This window comes from Varanus komodoensis, unplaced genomic scaffold, assembly GCF_004798865.1.
Source record: "Varanus komodoensis strain SLA01 unplaced genomic scaffold, ASM479886v1 scaffold123, whole genome shotgun sequence".
Classification (NCBI taxonomy): domain Eukaryota; kingdom Metazoa; phylum Chordata; class Lepidosauria; order Squamata; family Varanidae; genus Varanus; species Varanus komodoensis.
In genome coordinates, this window is record NW_025335358.1 from 125503 (window position 1) to 142337 (window position 16835).

General features: G+C 42.6%; 1 protein-coding gene across 1 annotated transcript in view; it reads left to right on the forward strand.

Moving 5' to 3' along the window:
- Positions 1-16835, forward strand: part of ANO2 (anoctamin 2) — a 303704-nt gene that overhangs the window by 98927 nt on the left and 187942 nt on the right. The window contains exons 10-11 of the mRNA XM_044422266.1: positions 939-980; positions 10755-10759. Of these exons, the coding sequence (XP_044278201.1) occupies positions 939-980; positions 10755-10759 (47 nt within the window). The remainder of the gene's footprint in view (positions 1-938; positions 981-10754; positions 10760-16835) is intronic.

Genomic DNA, 16835 nt, shown 5'->3' on the forward strand with positions numbered 1-16835 from the left:
TAATACAATATTAAATTGTGTCCTGTCATTTATGCCAGAGCTTTCTTGATAGACAGTTTGATCATATTACTGCAGTCAAATAGTAAATAGGTGGTCAACCAATTGGTCAGCTTTCAATATCGGACAAGAATGGTACCAGAACCCTCCACCAATCCTAGAGCATAATCTCATCTTCATTCTTGGATCATATCCCAGGGCACATGATCTTTATTATAAGAACGGCATTATTTTTATATAGGGAGAAATCTGTTTCTGGCACTTAACACCTCCAAAGGACAGATCACTGATCCAAGGAGTTTTCAGTTGAAAGTATGACAGTGAGGGAGAGAATAGAAGGCAGAGTGGCAAGGGAACACACTATGGATACAAGTACTTGCCTTTTGTGGATATTAATATTAAAAACTGAGGGCTGAACACAAGTTTCATGAATATAGTTGTCTTCAGAATCCAGGCCCTTCTGTACAATACAAAATAGTTTGTCTTTGTTATGCAAAGTATATAACCATAGATTATTTTGAGTATTCTACAGATCTGATATTTCTGATTATGAAAGGAATTAGATTTTCTCAGAATTACAGTAAACTGGGGCAAGACATATGTATTTTTTATATTTATATCTTGTTCTTTTTCCTGCAAGGAATGCAAGATGGCTTACATAATTCTCCTCCTCTCTATCTCCTTTTCAAAACAACCCTGTGAGGTAGGGTAAGCTAAGAGTCAGTGACTGTCCCAAAGTAACCCAGTTAATTTCATAACCCAGTGGAGACTAGAACCCAGATTTCTTGAGTTTTTGTTCAACACTCTAATCACTATGCTACATATGCAATAGATAGCAGATTGTGTTAACAATGTTTGGCTTAAATGGTTCAGCAATGTGCCTTAGTACTAAAAGGTAATATTCTTTCTGTAATATTTTTGCCATCTCTGTTGTCTTCCAGGGAGAATATGAAGGTAAAAACAAAGAAATGAATGAAAGAAAGGTAAGATATTTTACTTGGTAGCTTTGGTTTGTGTACATTGACCCACTCATAGCACACACGTCTTTGTGATGAAAATCAACCACAAATACATAATAGCCAATCAGAACTTCATCTCCTCTTCCATAGCACCCATATATTTCAGTAGGGCTTGCAGAGAAGAACTTTCCACTGGGTTGATCTATGTTGTGTTTTTCCTCCACTAATTTGTTGTTGTTGTTGCTGTTGTTAGTCACGAAATCATGTCCAACCCATCGCGACCACATGGACAACATCCATCCAGGCCTTTCTGTCCTCCACCATCCCATGGAGTCCACTTAAGCTCACACTGACAGCTTCAGGGACTCCATCTAGCCACCTCGTTCTTTGCCATCTCCTTCTTCTTTTGCCATCCATTGTTCCCAGCATTAGGCTCTTCCCCAGTGAGTCCTTCCTTCCCATTAGGTGGTCAAAGTATTTGAGTTTCATATTCAGTATCTGGCCTTCTAAAGAGCAGTCAGGGTTGATCTCTAGGACTGACCAGTTTGATCGTCTTGCAGTCCAAGGAACACGCAGGAGTCTTCTGCAGCACCACAATTCAAAGGCCTCAATTCTTCGGCACTCAGCCTCTTAATTTCTTGGCTGTAGTCCCCATCTGCGGTGATCTTGGAGCCCAGAAAAATAAAATCTGTCACTACCTCCATATCTTCCCCATCTATTTGCCAGGAAGTGAAAGAAGTGGATGCCATAATCTTAGTTTTCTTAATGTTGAGTTTCAAGCCAACTTTTGCGCTCTCCTCCTTCACCTGCATCAAGAGGCTCTTTAGTTCATCTTCATTTTCTGCCATTAGAGTGGTATCATCTGGATATCTGAGGTTGTTGATATTTCTCCCGGCAATCTTAATTCCAACTTGTGATTCATCTAGCCCCACCTTTCTCATGATGTGCTCTGCATAAATAGGCAAGGTGACAGTATACAGCCTTGCCGAACTCCTTTCTCAATTTCGAATCAATCAGTGGTTCGGTGTCCAGTTCTCACTGTTGCTTCTTGACCCGCATATAGGTTTCTCAAGAGTCAAATACTCCCATCTCTTTAAGAACTTGTCACAATTTGTTGTGATCCACACAAAGGCTTTAGCATAGTCAATGAAGCAAAAGAAGATGTTTTTCTGGAACTTCCTAGCTTTCTCCATGATCCAGCATATGTTGGCAATTTGATCTCTAGTCCTTCTCCCTCTTTGAAATCCTGCCTGTACTTCTGGTAGTTCTCAGTCCACATACTGCTGGAGCCTAGCTTGTAGGATTTTGAGCATAACTTTGCTAGCATGTGAAATGAGTGCAATGGTGCGGTAGTTTGAACATTCTTTGGCATTGTCCTTCTTTGGAATTGGAAAGTAAACTGACCTTTTCCAATCGTGTGGCCGCTGCTGAGTTTTCCAAATTTGCTGGCATATTGAGTGTAGCACTTTTACTGCATCATCTTTTAGGCTTTTGAATAGCTCAACTGGAATATTGTCCAGTCCACTAGCTTTGTTGTTGCTCAGACTTCCTAAGGCCCACTTGACTTAACATCCAGGATGTCTGGCTCATCAGTGATCACACCATCATGGTTATCAGGGACGTTAAGTTCTTTCTTGCATAGTTCTTCTGTGTAATCTTGCTACCTCTTCTTAATCTCTTCTGCCTCTGTTAGGTCCCTGCCATTTTGGTCCTTTATCATGCCCATCTTTGCATGAAACGTTCCCTTCATATCTCCAATTTTCTTGAAGAGATCTCTGGTCCTCCCTATTCTATTGTTTTCTTCTATTTCTTTGCACTGCTCATTGAAGAAGGCATTCTTATCTCTTCTAGCTATTCTCTGGATTTCTGCATTCAATGGGGTGTATCTTTCTCTTTCTCCCTTGCCTTTTGCTTCCCTTCTTTCCTCAGCTATTTGTAAAGCTTCCTCAGACAGGCATTTTGCTTTCTTGCATTTCTTTTTTGGGGGGGATGATTTTAGTTGCTACCTCTTGTACAATGTTGTGAACCATCTTGTGATGTCCCTGTGTAGAGTTGTCTCTTGGGTTGTTGGAAAAGAGTGTTTGCTATGACCATCATATTCTCTTGACAAATTTCTACCAGCCTGTGCCCTCCTTCATTTTGTACTCCAAGGCCAAACTTGTCTGTTATTCTGGTTATCTTTTGGCTTCCTACTTTAGCATTCCAATCCCCCATGATGATAAGGACATCATATGTTGGTGTTAATTCTAGAAGGTATTTCAGGCCTTCATAGAACTGGTCAACTTCAGCCTCTTCAGCACCAGTGGTTGGGGCATAGACTTGGACTATTGTGATGTTGAATGGTTTGCCTTGGATTTGAACTGAGATCATTCTGTCATTTTGGAGATTGTATCCCAGTACTGCTTTTCCTACTCTTTTATTGACTATGAAGGCTACCCCATTTCTTCTGAGGGATTCTTGCCTGCAGTAGTAGACCTGATGTTCATCTGAATTAAATTCACCCATTCCTGTCCATTTTAGTTCACTGATTCCTAAGATGTCGATGTTCAGTCTTGTCATCTCTTGTTTGACCATGTCCAGCTTGCCTTGATTCATAGATCTTACATTCCAGGTTCCTATGGATTATAGATCTTTACCACATTGGATGGTTCTTTCACTACCATATACATCTGCAGCTGAGTGTCCTTTCGGCTTTGACCAGTCGCTTCATTCTTTCTGGCTCTACTAGTACTAGCCCTCTGTTCTTCCCCAGTAGCATATTGGACACCTTCCAACCTGAGGGACGCATCTTCTGGCATCATATCTTTTTGCCTTTTGGTAATGTCAATGGGATTTTCATGGCAAAAATACTGGAGTGGGTTGCCATTTCCTTCTCCAGTGGATCACGTTTTGTCAGAGCTCTCTGCTATGATCTGTCCATCTTGGGTGGCCCTGCACAGCATAGCTCATAACTTCATTGAGCTACGCAAGCCCCTTCACCATGACAAGGCAGTGATCCATGAAGGGGTCCACTAATTTACCTGAGTATAATTCATTGCTGCTTTATAAGAATCTCAGGTTTTGGTTTTACTATACATCTGTGATTGGACTGCAGCTCTGACAACCCAACCAGTGGTGAGGGAAGCAGGAAGTTGCAGTCCATCAATATAAAGTTGCCCATCTTTGCCTAACATTACAGTTACCAGTAACTGTAACAGATAAAAATGTATAGAAATTATATGTATAACAAATTGTGTTAGGGCAAAGTCCTATTGTGATGATTGTAAGCTGATTGTGAAATTGTGGGTATACGTTCATCTTATGCAGGGCAGAAGAAACAGTAGAGGCAATCTTTATCTCCCCATTCATCTGGCCTGAATTTTTGCTAGGTGGGCTTTTTTTGCTGACCTAGTGAAAGTATTTAGGAGGTGAGGGAAGAGGATGGAAAGGCTCCAGGATACCTTATTTTCTGACCTCTCCAGTCTCCATTGCTCCCTACCAAGTGAATTCTTGATCACAGAAAGACAGTTGGAATAGTTCTTTCTGTGCCAGTTAGAACAGTGAATAGATTGTTGGTTGATAATCCACTCCAAGAGTTTTGGGGTGTTGCCTTCAGCCTTGAATCTGGATATCTGAACATTCTTGTGGCCTCTCTAACAGATTATTTCATTTTGCTGTTTATCTTATCTATCTGCTTATTGTTTATCATAATTCCCAATTATCTGTACATTTATCATAGTTCCATTTTCTCAGAACAGAAGTAAGACAATTGGTTTGGGAAGTGGAGAAAAGACTAAGTGATAAATTGTGATCAAGCAAGGAAAGAAGGGAGACAACTAGTTAAATACATATTGCCTCCCTCTCCCACCCCAAGTCAGCTCTTGTGTTGCTGAGGAGGAGAAAGTGAGGATGAAGCATCATTTCTCTTGCCTCCCCCTTCCCTAAACCAGGTTTGTCATTGGAGGAGTGAGAGAATGCACCTGCAAGGGGGTGAACTTGAAGAATGAGGGAAAGGGAAGGAGCTAAAACAAAAGGAGGTTCCAAGGGTAAAATTATAATAGTCTTGCTATAATTCCACGTGATGAGAAATGCAAACCATTCTTTTTGTGGTTTCCAGAAACCAAATGTACCACACTGAAATTCCATAACTGGGTTCAGACAACATGATAAACCAACAAGAGTAAAACCCACCATGGCTTCTGGAGACATGCAAACCTGGCCTGTCTTAAGATTAAAGTAATGATGCTGTTAGACCAGACTAAACTTCATCTTGTCCATTATTCTGTCTCCTTCACCAAGAAGTCATCTGGGAAAGGGAGCATGAGTATTAGATGATTAGAGTTATTTTACCTCTTTTCCTAGAGGTTCCATTCCAACTTATCACAAATAATTGCTGTTATTGTTGCTATGTATCATCAAGTCATTTTTGACTTATAACAACTCTATGGATGAAAGATGTCACAAATGTCCTATCCATTACAGCACTGCTCACCTCTTATGAATTCAAGACTATATCATAGATCAGGGGTGGCCAGACTGAGGCTCAAGAGCTGCATAGAGCTCTTTGAGTTTATTTTGTAGCTTTCTGCTCACTGTTCATGGGTTCCTGCAGGCACCCACTTGCCACTTGCAGCCTGCCTCTGGTACCTACTTACAGTTCTCAAACATCTGACATTTACGATACATGGTTCTTATATTGAGTATGTCTGGCCACCTTGTCATAAATCATATGTACTAATATATAGATCTTTTTTCTATTACATCCATACTGATGAACTTTACAATAACCTCTTGCACTGAATTCTATAAATTAGTGTGAAACCCCATGGAGTGCACCCATACTGCTTGGAAACCCTCAAACCTATAGGATATAAGTGCCCTGTCAGGCTCATACCAGCAAAGTAGGAGAATGGGAAAGGTGATGCTTGCTTCCCTGTGCTTTTTTTTTTAATAGACAGCCTTTCCATCAAGGGCAATTTGAAAGGGGAGAAATGGAAAATGAAGGAAGCTCAGGATAAATTTTAGCTTGTCTGGTCTTCTCCTTTCCTTGTCCAGCCAAATGCCCACTTTGCTCCCACTTATCAACCTTGGAGAAGCAGTTGGTACAATTCTCTGTGTGCTAGCTACAAGTGGACAAGGAAAGGAATTCTGAAATATCACACACAGCCTCAAAAGGCAGGCACCATCAGTACCTCCATCATCTCCTTTACAAAATTCACTGATTCCAATGGCAACATTTGTACAGAGGTGAGATCCAGCACCAATTCCCTCCATATTTGAAGACAAACTTTAAGAACAGTCTCCATCTGCAAAACTGAGCCAGGAGTGCTGTCAGCGCTGGGACATAAGCAGTGATGCCCACAACTGGAACATCAGGATTAGGTGAATGAATTTGGCAAGACATAGTAGGGCTAGAAGCAAGAAAGAATTGTTTAAAGAAGCAAGGCTCAGATACCAACAAGGCATGGCAGGACCAGAGGTGAAGGCAGAATCAGGAACAGGCAGGAATCATGACACAAGTGAAGATGTTATAGGACTTGAGGCAGAAGCAAAATCAAGAACATAGAGAGGCCACCACATTAACTTGCATGCTTGTGGCAATGCTGAGCAGGGTAGAGAAACTGTCATATAGAGCCTCTTGTGGCTCCCAGATGATCTGCATGATTGCACTGGTCCTAATCCTACAAGTAGCTGCAAATGTGATGCCAGTCCTACAAGTGCTTGCAAGATAGATCAGGCTGCCTTCTTTATCAGGCCACCAGGTAGAACTGTATCACTGTACAGATCCTCTGTTCTGGCACCACCGCTGTGGTAACTGGCCTTGGCAGAAGCACCACCTATGCCATATATATAAAATTTTTAAACTAACACAAAGAAATCAAACATTCTAATATCAAATTCAAGTTAATGTATCATAGTTTGAAAAACATCTCTAAATTTACACCAAGTCCCGTTTCTCCAGCCAATTATAAAAAGAGTCCCAAGTTCGATAGAAATCAGTATCCTCTTTCTCCTTCAACGATAAAGTCAATCTATCCATTTCTGCACAGTCCAAGATCTTTCTTACAATCAATCCATTGGTGGTTAGCTCCTCACTTTTTCAATATTGAGCAAATACAATTCTCGCCGCTGTAATTAGATGCAACATCAAATAGATTTCCTGTCAGTTAACATCTTCCGGTATAATGCCTAACAAGAAAACTTCAGGTTTAAAAGCAAAGGGTTTTTGTAATATTTCCTCCATCCATCTATGTATTTTAATCCAGTACTTAATGACATGGAAGAAGGGGTGAACAGTCTGCTGATCAAATTTGCAGACGACACTAAAACTGGAACAGTGGCCACAACTGAGGAGCAGGTACTCCAGATCCAAAAGGATCTGGACAGGCTATGGAAGTGGGCAGGAGACAACAGGATGGCGTTCAATGTGGATAAGTGCAAGGTCTTGCACTTGGGGCATAGGAACAGCTGTCATAAGTACAGGATAGGTGATAAGTGGCTGGAGAGCAGCACTTGTGAAAGGGACCTCGGGATACTGGTTGACTGCAGGCTAAACATGAGTCAGCAGTGTGATGCAGTGGTCAAGAGGGAGAACACCACCCTTGGTTGCATAGCCAGAAGTGTGGCTTCTAGATCAAGAGAGGTATTACTACCATTCTACACGACTCTAGTGCACCTGCAACTGGAGTATTGTGTTCAGTTTTGGGCCCCTCATTGGGCCCCTCATAGCCAGGTTGGAGTCAGTGCAGCGTAGGGCCACAAGGTTGGTGGGCGGTTTGCAGGGGATGCCGTATGAGGCGAGACTGAGGGAACTGGGTCTGTTCAGCCTGGAAAAGAGGAGACTCAGAGGGGATATGTAGGCAACATACAGGTATGTGAGGGGATGTCACATGGAGATGGGTAGAGACCTGTTCTCCCCTGCAGAGGAAGGCAGAACGCGCTCCAACGGAGCAAAGCTCAGGGAGCCAAGGTTTCGTTTGGATGCCAGGAAGCACTTCCTGACAGTCAGGACCCCGAGGGTGTGGAATGGGCTTCCACGAGAGGTCGTTGAGGCCCCATCGGTGTGGGTGTTCAAGGATAGGCTGGAGGTGCACATGGTGGCATGTCGTGAGTGGAGCCGGCTGGTGCCAGAGGTCAGACTAGATGGCCCGGGAGGCCCCTTCTGACTCACTCTGTTTCTATGTTTCTAAGTCCACCACATATGATAAAAAGTACCCACTTTATGTTTACATTTTCAACATCTATTTGACATATTTGGAAACAGCTAGTTGACTTGGTGACAAGTACCATCTATAGAACATTTTATATAAGTTTTCTTTATACGAAGTTGCTAATGTTACTTTAATGTTTCTTTCCCATAGTTACCTACGCCATCTTGATTGCCATCTCAGTAGAGAGGCTTGTGTCTGACTTCTCCACTTCCAGTAATTGGTGCCCATGGTAGATCATCACAATCTATGCTGAAGGACTATTGTTGTAATTCAGCATCCTCTTCCTCCAGCATATTTTTGATCACATCTCCAGATGGATTGGTGGGAACCCAGGATCCAACCTGCCATCTGAGGACACAGGGAATACCTCTGAGCAAGTTCCTTAGATGGCTTAATCACTCAGGATAAAGATCCTGTCTTCAGAGGCTTCTGAAGCAATAGCAATCCCATTTTTCCAGTGCTCTTAGATAGTGTCCAACAGTCTTGTAAGATACCGACTGCATTCACAACAATTATTCAGATTTGGTGTGGATTGGGCTCCACACTGGATACACTCCCTAGAACCAAAGTGCCCAGTGCACCCTCTAGTTGTATTTATTGGATGAGTTTCAATTATTGAAGCCTAAGGACATGGACAAGCTGTGTGGAAGGGTCTGGCTGACTACTTGATCCTTGCTCTCCATGGCTTATTACACAAGCAAAGGAGGGGCTGCATCTCTGATTTCAGGAGATGGTGAATGCTCTCTGAGGGAGGGAAAGGTCCCACCTCCATTGAAGGAGGCAGTGACCAGATCAGTTCTGAAGAAGATGTTAATAACTATTGACTGGTTGCCAACATACCCTTTTTGGGCAAGGTGGTCTAGAGGGTGGTAGCTGAAAAACTCCAGGCACTCCTGGGGGAAACTGACCATCAAGATCAATTTCAGTCCAGTTTCAGGGCTGGTTTTGGTACTGAAACTGCCTTGGTCACCCTGTCGGATGACCTTTGCTGAGATAAGGACAGGGGGACTACATCCTTCTGGATAGGCTGGCTGAGTTGGAAGTTGGGGGCACTGCTTGGCAGTGGTTGCATTCTTACCTGGTTGACTGCCTCCAGAAGGTTATATTGGGAGCGTGTAGCTATGTGCCATGGCTGCTACACTATGGAGTATCACAGGGCTCTATACCCTCTCCCATGCTTTTTAACATCTACACAAAAACACTGTGAGAGGTCATCAGGGGGTTTGGGCTGAAGTGTCACCAGTATGCCAATGACACTCAGCTCTATGGTCATGGTCATCTAATCCAGGTGAGATGGCAACGGTTCTGAACCAATGCCTGAAGGGAGTGATGGACTGGATAAGGGTGAATAAATTGAGAGTTAATCCAGATAAGATGGAGGTTCTACTGGTAGGTGGGTCTCAGTCTGGATGGAGATATTTGGCCTATTCTTGATGAGGTTACACTCCCCCTAAAGGATAGGGTTCAGAGTTTGGGGGTGCTTCTGGACCTTGAGCTGTCCCGGGAATTCCAGGTGGCCAGGTGTGCTTTTCAACAACTCCATTTACCATATTTTTCCATCTATAAGATGCTCCCATGTATAGGACGCTCCGCCCCCACTTTTTTTTACTGATCTCCAAGCAAGCAAGCTGCTGCTGCTCACGTGCCCTAGCCACCTGGCTACGCCTGCCCCCCCGATCACGCCTGTGTCATTCCCCACCCCCCACCCCCAAGTATGCCCGTGGTTCTCCTCTCAGCCCCTTGTGTATAAGATGCCCCTACATTTTTAGCTAAATATTTTAATGAAAAAATATTGTCTTATACACGGAAAAATATGGTAATCCATCAAATACACCCACCTGGACAGACAGGATCTAATGACAGTGGTCCATGCACTGGTAGCTTCCCATTTGGACTACTGTAGCATGCTTTATGTGGTGCTGCCCTTGAAAATGGTCTGGAAACTTCAGCTGGTGCAAAATTGGGCTGGCCACTTGTTAACAGGTACTTCAAGACATGATCATATACGTAGTACGTATATCATCTCCATTGGCTTCCAGTTCAATTCTAGGCCCACCTTGATATATAAAACCCTAAACCCTAACCAAATCCCTAAGGTCAATGGCAGAGGTCCTCCTTTGGGAACTGTCCCACCAGGAAGTAAGGGGGGGCAGCTACCAGCAGGAGGGCTTTCAGTGCTGTGGGGCCTTGATTATGGAATCAGCTCCCCAGAGAGGTGCACCTGACACTCCATACTTTTCACTGTCAGGCCAAGATCTTCTTATTTTCTCAATGTTTTAATGGTTAGAATGTTTTTATATTTTAGAGTATGGTGGCTGCCATTGAATAATTGCTTTTATGATTTAGGTATTTTGTTATTTTTATTTATTTATGCATATTGATTCAATTTTATTGTTTATCAATATTTAATTATGTAAGGTAAAGGAGTCCATGCGGATTTTACTCCACTTAGCCAATGGCTAATAGGCGGCAGTGCTCATCTCTGTTTCTAAGGCCATGAGCCAGCGTTGTCCAAAGATGATCCATGGTCATGTAGCCAGCATGATGCCATGGAACTCTGTTAAATTTAATTATGTGAATTCATTTAATTATTTATTGTTATGTCTAGCAAAGGTATGAATATGTGACTATCATTAATATGAGGTCAAGAGGTGGGTAGGTTGGTGGCTGAGAGATTTTTAGTTTTTTTTTTAGATTTATTTAAAATGGCACTCTGTAAGTATGTTTGTTTTTACTGTTGTAATTGCTATAGGATGTAATTATGAACATCTATTTTTAATATTGCTTTTTATAAACTGTTCTGGGAGCCATGTATGGCTGTTGAATGGTCTATAAAAGCAATAAATAAATAAGAAGCTTTCATGGTTATTATGGTTCACAATCTTTTTACCATGGTCTATGATTCCTAATTTACCATGGTATCCATTCTCCCAACTCCGTCCTTTCATTATGTCACCTGCCTCTTGCTCATAGGTCTGCACATAGAGCTTGGATGACTGTATGAGCTTCTGCAGTCAATGCTCTTTCCAAGGGACTCTGCAATAGTTGCATACAAGGTCTGTGGAAACCATGATCCTGGATTTGAACAACATAACAAACCATGTTGGTAGCGAGAAATCCTAGAACAACCTGTTGTTTCTTATGGTAGTTTCTAAAGACCAAACCTACCATTGTGAAATACCATGAATAGGTTCAACAATAGTTCAACGGACCAATAATAGTTTAACAAAAATAAAAACAACCCACCATGTCTTGTTACGTTGTCCATCCAGTCCTCCTGCTGTTGGCATGCATCCCATCAGCCACTGCACCTGAAATTCAGTCTGTCAGGATCAGAGGCTGGTTCACCCTACAAGAACCTGCAGAACCAGGAAAAGCCCTGCAGGTGCTTGCAAGGAACAGCTGTGTGGCAATTATACAGTGCAACTGGAAGCCCGGGAATGCTGCATAAAAGACTTCACTGCACTACTGCTCCTTGCCATAGTAACATAAGCTGATCTGGTGGCTATCTCATGTTTTGGCTTCCAGTTTTGCCAACCGAGATCTTGCTCCAAGTCCTTGTTCCTGCCTACCTCCTGCCCAGCTCCAGCCAAGCTCCAACCTGTTCCTGCTTCCATCCTTGTCTCCAGTCTGACCCTAATTCCTAGGTACCTGTGCCCATTCTCCCTGATCTCACTTTGCTCCTGCATGTGACTGTCTTTCTGGTACCTGACCTTTCACCTGCTCTTGGATTGTGTTTTTTCCTGAACCTTGGCTGTTGAATTCAATACTGTCCTAGGACATGACCCTTACCTCAGGCCTAAACCTGGAACAAGCCTCTGCCCTGCATCTGCACCCTGGTCCCAGTTTCTTGACCATAGCTGCCTACAACCTGCAACCCAGACCTTCCACAATCCCATGGTGCATCACTTCCTGCCTGTCACTTGCTTCTTTTTCACTGGTCCACACAGAGGCTGGATGGCTGGAGCAGTTCCTGAAGTTTTTCCAGAGAACTCTGTGATAGTTGTATACCAGCACCATGAAAACCATGGTCCTGGATTCAGACAAGTCACGGTGGTCTGGAGATACCATAGAACAAAGCATTGTTTGTTGTCATGGTTTCTAAAGACCAATTTTATCATAGTGAAATACCATGATTCAGTTCAGACACCACAACATACTGACAACAGTAAAAACAAAACACAACATCATGGCTTATTGTGCTGTCTTAAGTCAGCTACTGTCAGCTACAGGACCTACATCTAAGAAGCTAGAAGGCATATACAGAATCCAAAGGAAAAATGCTGTTTTTCTCTTCTCACATCTGTTGCTGTAGTATTGTAGTATTACAATTGTAGGTAGGAGGAAGGTAGAAGACTAAATTTGATGGGTCAGAGAATTTACTCCCCAGAGGCCTTTGGTCTGCACATCTTCAGTAAGCAGGCAGCAGTATTCACATACCAGTTTTTTGTCTGAGAGAAAATAGACTCCTTCTTCAATTACTTACCAAATTACCAAAGTCCAAGGCTGTAAGTTTGTTTAGACAACATGTTAATATCTGATGTAACCAGGCCAGCTATGATGCTAAAGTTATGGTTGGTGCCATAACCCTTCGTTGAGACACTTGGCTCCACCCATGACATCTTTGCAGGGTACGTGTAGGAAGCTTTGTTCATGCATATAGAAGATCACTCTTTGATGCAGAAGGATTGTTTAATGCAAAGATGGATGAGGCTATTCAGAAAACAAAGAATCTGCAAGGAAGATGTACAGGCCAAACAAACTACCTTTCTCCCCTTTCCACAAAGTCATTGGTCCCACAAGCATCTTTTCAGCTCCACCAACAAGGTGATTGTTCTATGAGACAACAGACATCACAGATAATGAGGCACTGGTATTCTACCCTATGGCTTCATACCCCCTGTTTGAAATGCATCTAGCTCCTTTCTTTAACACCTGGAAAGCCATAACATAATTGTGTTTGCTTATTACTTTGCTATATAAACCATCCAGAGAATTTGATTGAAGAATGGTGTGCGTGCACGCGCGCACACACACACACACACACACACACACACACACACACACATATAGAGAGAGATGATATAGATATATACACACAAACACACACACACCTTCAGTTGGCAATAAATAGTATATATGATTTACCTCTAAAAAAATTCTATTATATATTTGTTCTGCTTTAAGATGCCACATTGTTTTCTTCCTTCTACCCTAGCAAGTTCCTTTCTAGATTTTTCATTATCTAGCATATTGAAGGTACAATGTCATTGTCATGAGAACCTAGGCCAATGAGCTGTGCGTATATGCACTGTGTTAGACTATGATGACTTTGAAACTCATGGAACATTTTTCCAGAGAGCTTCTCTAAAGATAATTGGATGAAAACAACATTTGGTCACTAAGAGGTGCTGAGAAGCAACAAATGAGGAAAAGGTCATCCAAATGCCCAGGTATAGGCAAGACTTTAGTAAGCAGCACAGTTATTGTACCAGTTGAAGGGAAGGCACCATGTGCATGACTGAGGTAACTCAAATCTCCATCTAGAGGACAAAGTGGAAAAATAGCAGCTAATCTTCAAGATGCTTTGGGCAATACAGCAAAGGGGGGGTGGGACGGGGGGGGGGGGGGGGGGGGGTGGAGCAGAGGACACCACTGCAAAATGTCTCAGTGCCTGGAAAAATATTCATAATATAAGTTGAGCTGACCTTCTTTTTATCCTGGCCATTTATATTCTCTTATGAAGTGTTAAGTATTAAAAACATAAAAGGTTCTTTCCAGAAGTACTGCACTGATTGCTCACATATGTTTCTGCTGCCCAGCCATAAGGCTTGACTGTAAGATTACTATGTATAACATCATCTGTTTTCTATCTGAATTTGAACAGTTTCAGTGTTTAATTTCCTGAAATGCCCTGATCAGATTTAAAGGGAGAGAGAGAATTAAAAAAAAAAAAACTCTCTTATCTGCACCCTTTTGTATGGTGCACACTTGAAGGTGCATATTCAACTTCCACGCCTTTGCTAGTAGTGCGTGCCTTCCACCACCACACTGGTAGACTTAGATTATGTGGATTTCATTTCCCTTGAAGGAAGCTTTATTAAGAGTTAGAAACATAGAAACAGAGCGAGTCAGAAGGGGTCTCCCAGGCCATCTAGTCTGACCTCCAGTACCAGCTGGCTCCGCTCACGACATGCCCACCATGTGGACGTCCAGCCTATCCTTGAACACCCGCACCGATGGGGCCTCAACGACCTCTCGTGGAAGCCCATTCCACACCCTCGGGGTCCTGACTGTCAGGAAGTGCTTCCTGGCATCCAAATGGAACCTTGGCTCCCTGAACTTTGCTCCATTGGAGCATGTCCTGCCTTCCTCTGCAGGGGAGAACAGGTCTCTACCCATCTCCATGTGACATCCCCTCACATACCTGTATGTCGCCAACATATCCCCTCTGAGTCTCCTGTTCTCCAGGCTGAAGAGACCCAGTTCCCTCAGTCTCACCTCATACGGCATCCCCTGCAGTTATGTACCAGTTTAGGATTACTTTTTGCTTTATAATTAACCCTCTTCAGGCTCTCATTACATAGAAGGGTAATAAAAGACTCCCCCCCCCCCCCGCACTCCTGCCACATCACAACAACAATTATTTTGAACATGCCTGCAAAGAAGCATTATCTACAGCAGATGCTTTTCCTAATTAAGAGCAAAAGAATTTCCCTACTTAAGGCTGGAATACTATATTCACTTATTTTAACTCAATGGGATTTACTTCTGAATAGATATTCATAGGATTGTGCTGTGAATTGCCTGTTCCCAGTGAGAAGTCTGCAAAGGCAACTCACCTCAGAACTACACTTTAAGGGTTTCTGGAAATCTGTATGCTCAGTTCCTCTTTGATTTTGCTTTGGTAAACAGTCCTGGAACATGGTTTGTTGTTTGGTTAAAACTCTGTGTTCTTCCTTCCTCAAGAATAGCGAGTCCTGAGTTCAGATGTCATAGTGCACAATCCAGGCTTGTGGTGTTTGTAGGTTGCTTGCCAAAATGGAAGCATTGAATCTTGGGAAAGCAGCACAAACACTTTTAGCAAATCCTGGGCTGCATGGACCAATGGTCTGGCATACTGTGATATAGCATCTTATATTCCTTTCCATCTGTGAAAGCCTTTACTGCACTGGTATAAGAAATACGCTTTGTAGTAAAATAATTTTATGCTCTTAAAAATATTCTTTTAAAATAGGGACATAAGGTTGCATCTGCAGAATAGCTGCAGTTCAAATATGTTCAGAAGTATTTACTAATGTAGTAGTCAACTAAAAAGACATTTAAAATAATTAAAGGTGTAATGTTTCCCTTAAAATCTGTTTGTAATGGAAAGCCAGCCAGGATTGCCCACTCCCCTTGCCAACTGGGCCAAATCCTAGTAAATCCCTGGTCCAAGAACCCTGGTCCAAGACCTGACACTGGTATTCAGCACATGACAAACCCAAGCTTGGGGAAATAACCATCTTGATTAAAAGGTAAAAAAAAATAGGGTGAGGGGTCTAAAACATACAATCTAAAAAGGTAAAAACGGAAGAGGAGAGAGGGAGGGGGAAAGGACATCAGCAACAAATTGGCCCATTCAGACAAGAAAATAACTAACAATTTCTATCCTTGCCTAGACACAGTAAGTCTACCTTCTAGCAGCACAGCAGAGACAGGATGCCACTGCAGTCTTCAATGCAGAAAAATGGAAGCAGGACAGAACCTGTCCCAAGAGAGGAACAAAAGGCTGTTCAACTCTTCAGCTTTATTCTCCCCAACCAGCCCCCTTCATCCGACCATAGGATGATGGCTCCACTGGCAATCCCCAGGGACCAGCCATTAACTCCAAGTACCAGTTGCTAACAGGTCTTCTCATGTTCTCTCCTCTGACCTTGAGGCTAACTTGGAGATTTCTCATCTCCCTAACAGAAGAGGGAGGACAATGACTCCCAAAGGCCTTGCGCACCTGATTCCCTCCAGGCTGGAACCTGGTATTTCCAGCAGTTTGTTAATTTTTGGATTAACCCTTTCCCCACCTTCTGGAACCTGGAAAGCTCCTTCGCATTACACTGTTAACATAAACAGTTGAAAATTAGAATTAAAGAAAGTTGAGATATGGTGGGTTGTCTGTCAGATGGTATCGTACAGTGTTCATTTGTGTTCACTCTGATGTATTCTGTGTGGCTTCCTCCATATTGTATATTCAGAATTGTAACTGTAATGTTCATACATGCTGTCTATCCCAAATATTTCACAAAGCTAAATTGAAGACAGTGCCCAACAAATAGGGATTTCCCAGAGAGGCAGACTTTGGAGTGTGTGATTCTGGGCTGTTTGAACCTGCCCCAATACCTCAACCTAGATTTGATTGTAACACCTTTTGACTTTTACCTGTTAAGTTAGTTCAGCTCAGATCTTGCATCTCAATCCATTTAATCAGGAGTGGGTAACTTGTGACCCTCTAGTACAGACACAGAGCATACTTTCTGAACATGAACAGTAGTGAACATTTTGTAGATAATTTTGAAAGAAAGGCATTGGGCCTTATTCCTGCATTGTCTTTCCTAGGCACCCTACATTTTAATCCCAGTCATGTCAAGGTTATTAAAATATACTTCAGAGAGAGAGAGAGAGAGAGAGAGAGAGAGAGAGAGAGAGAGAGAGA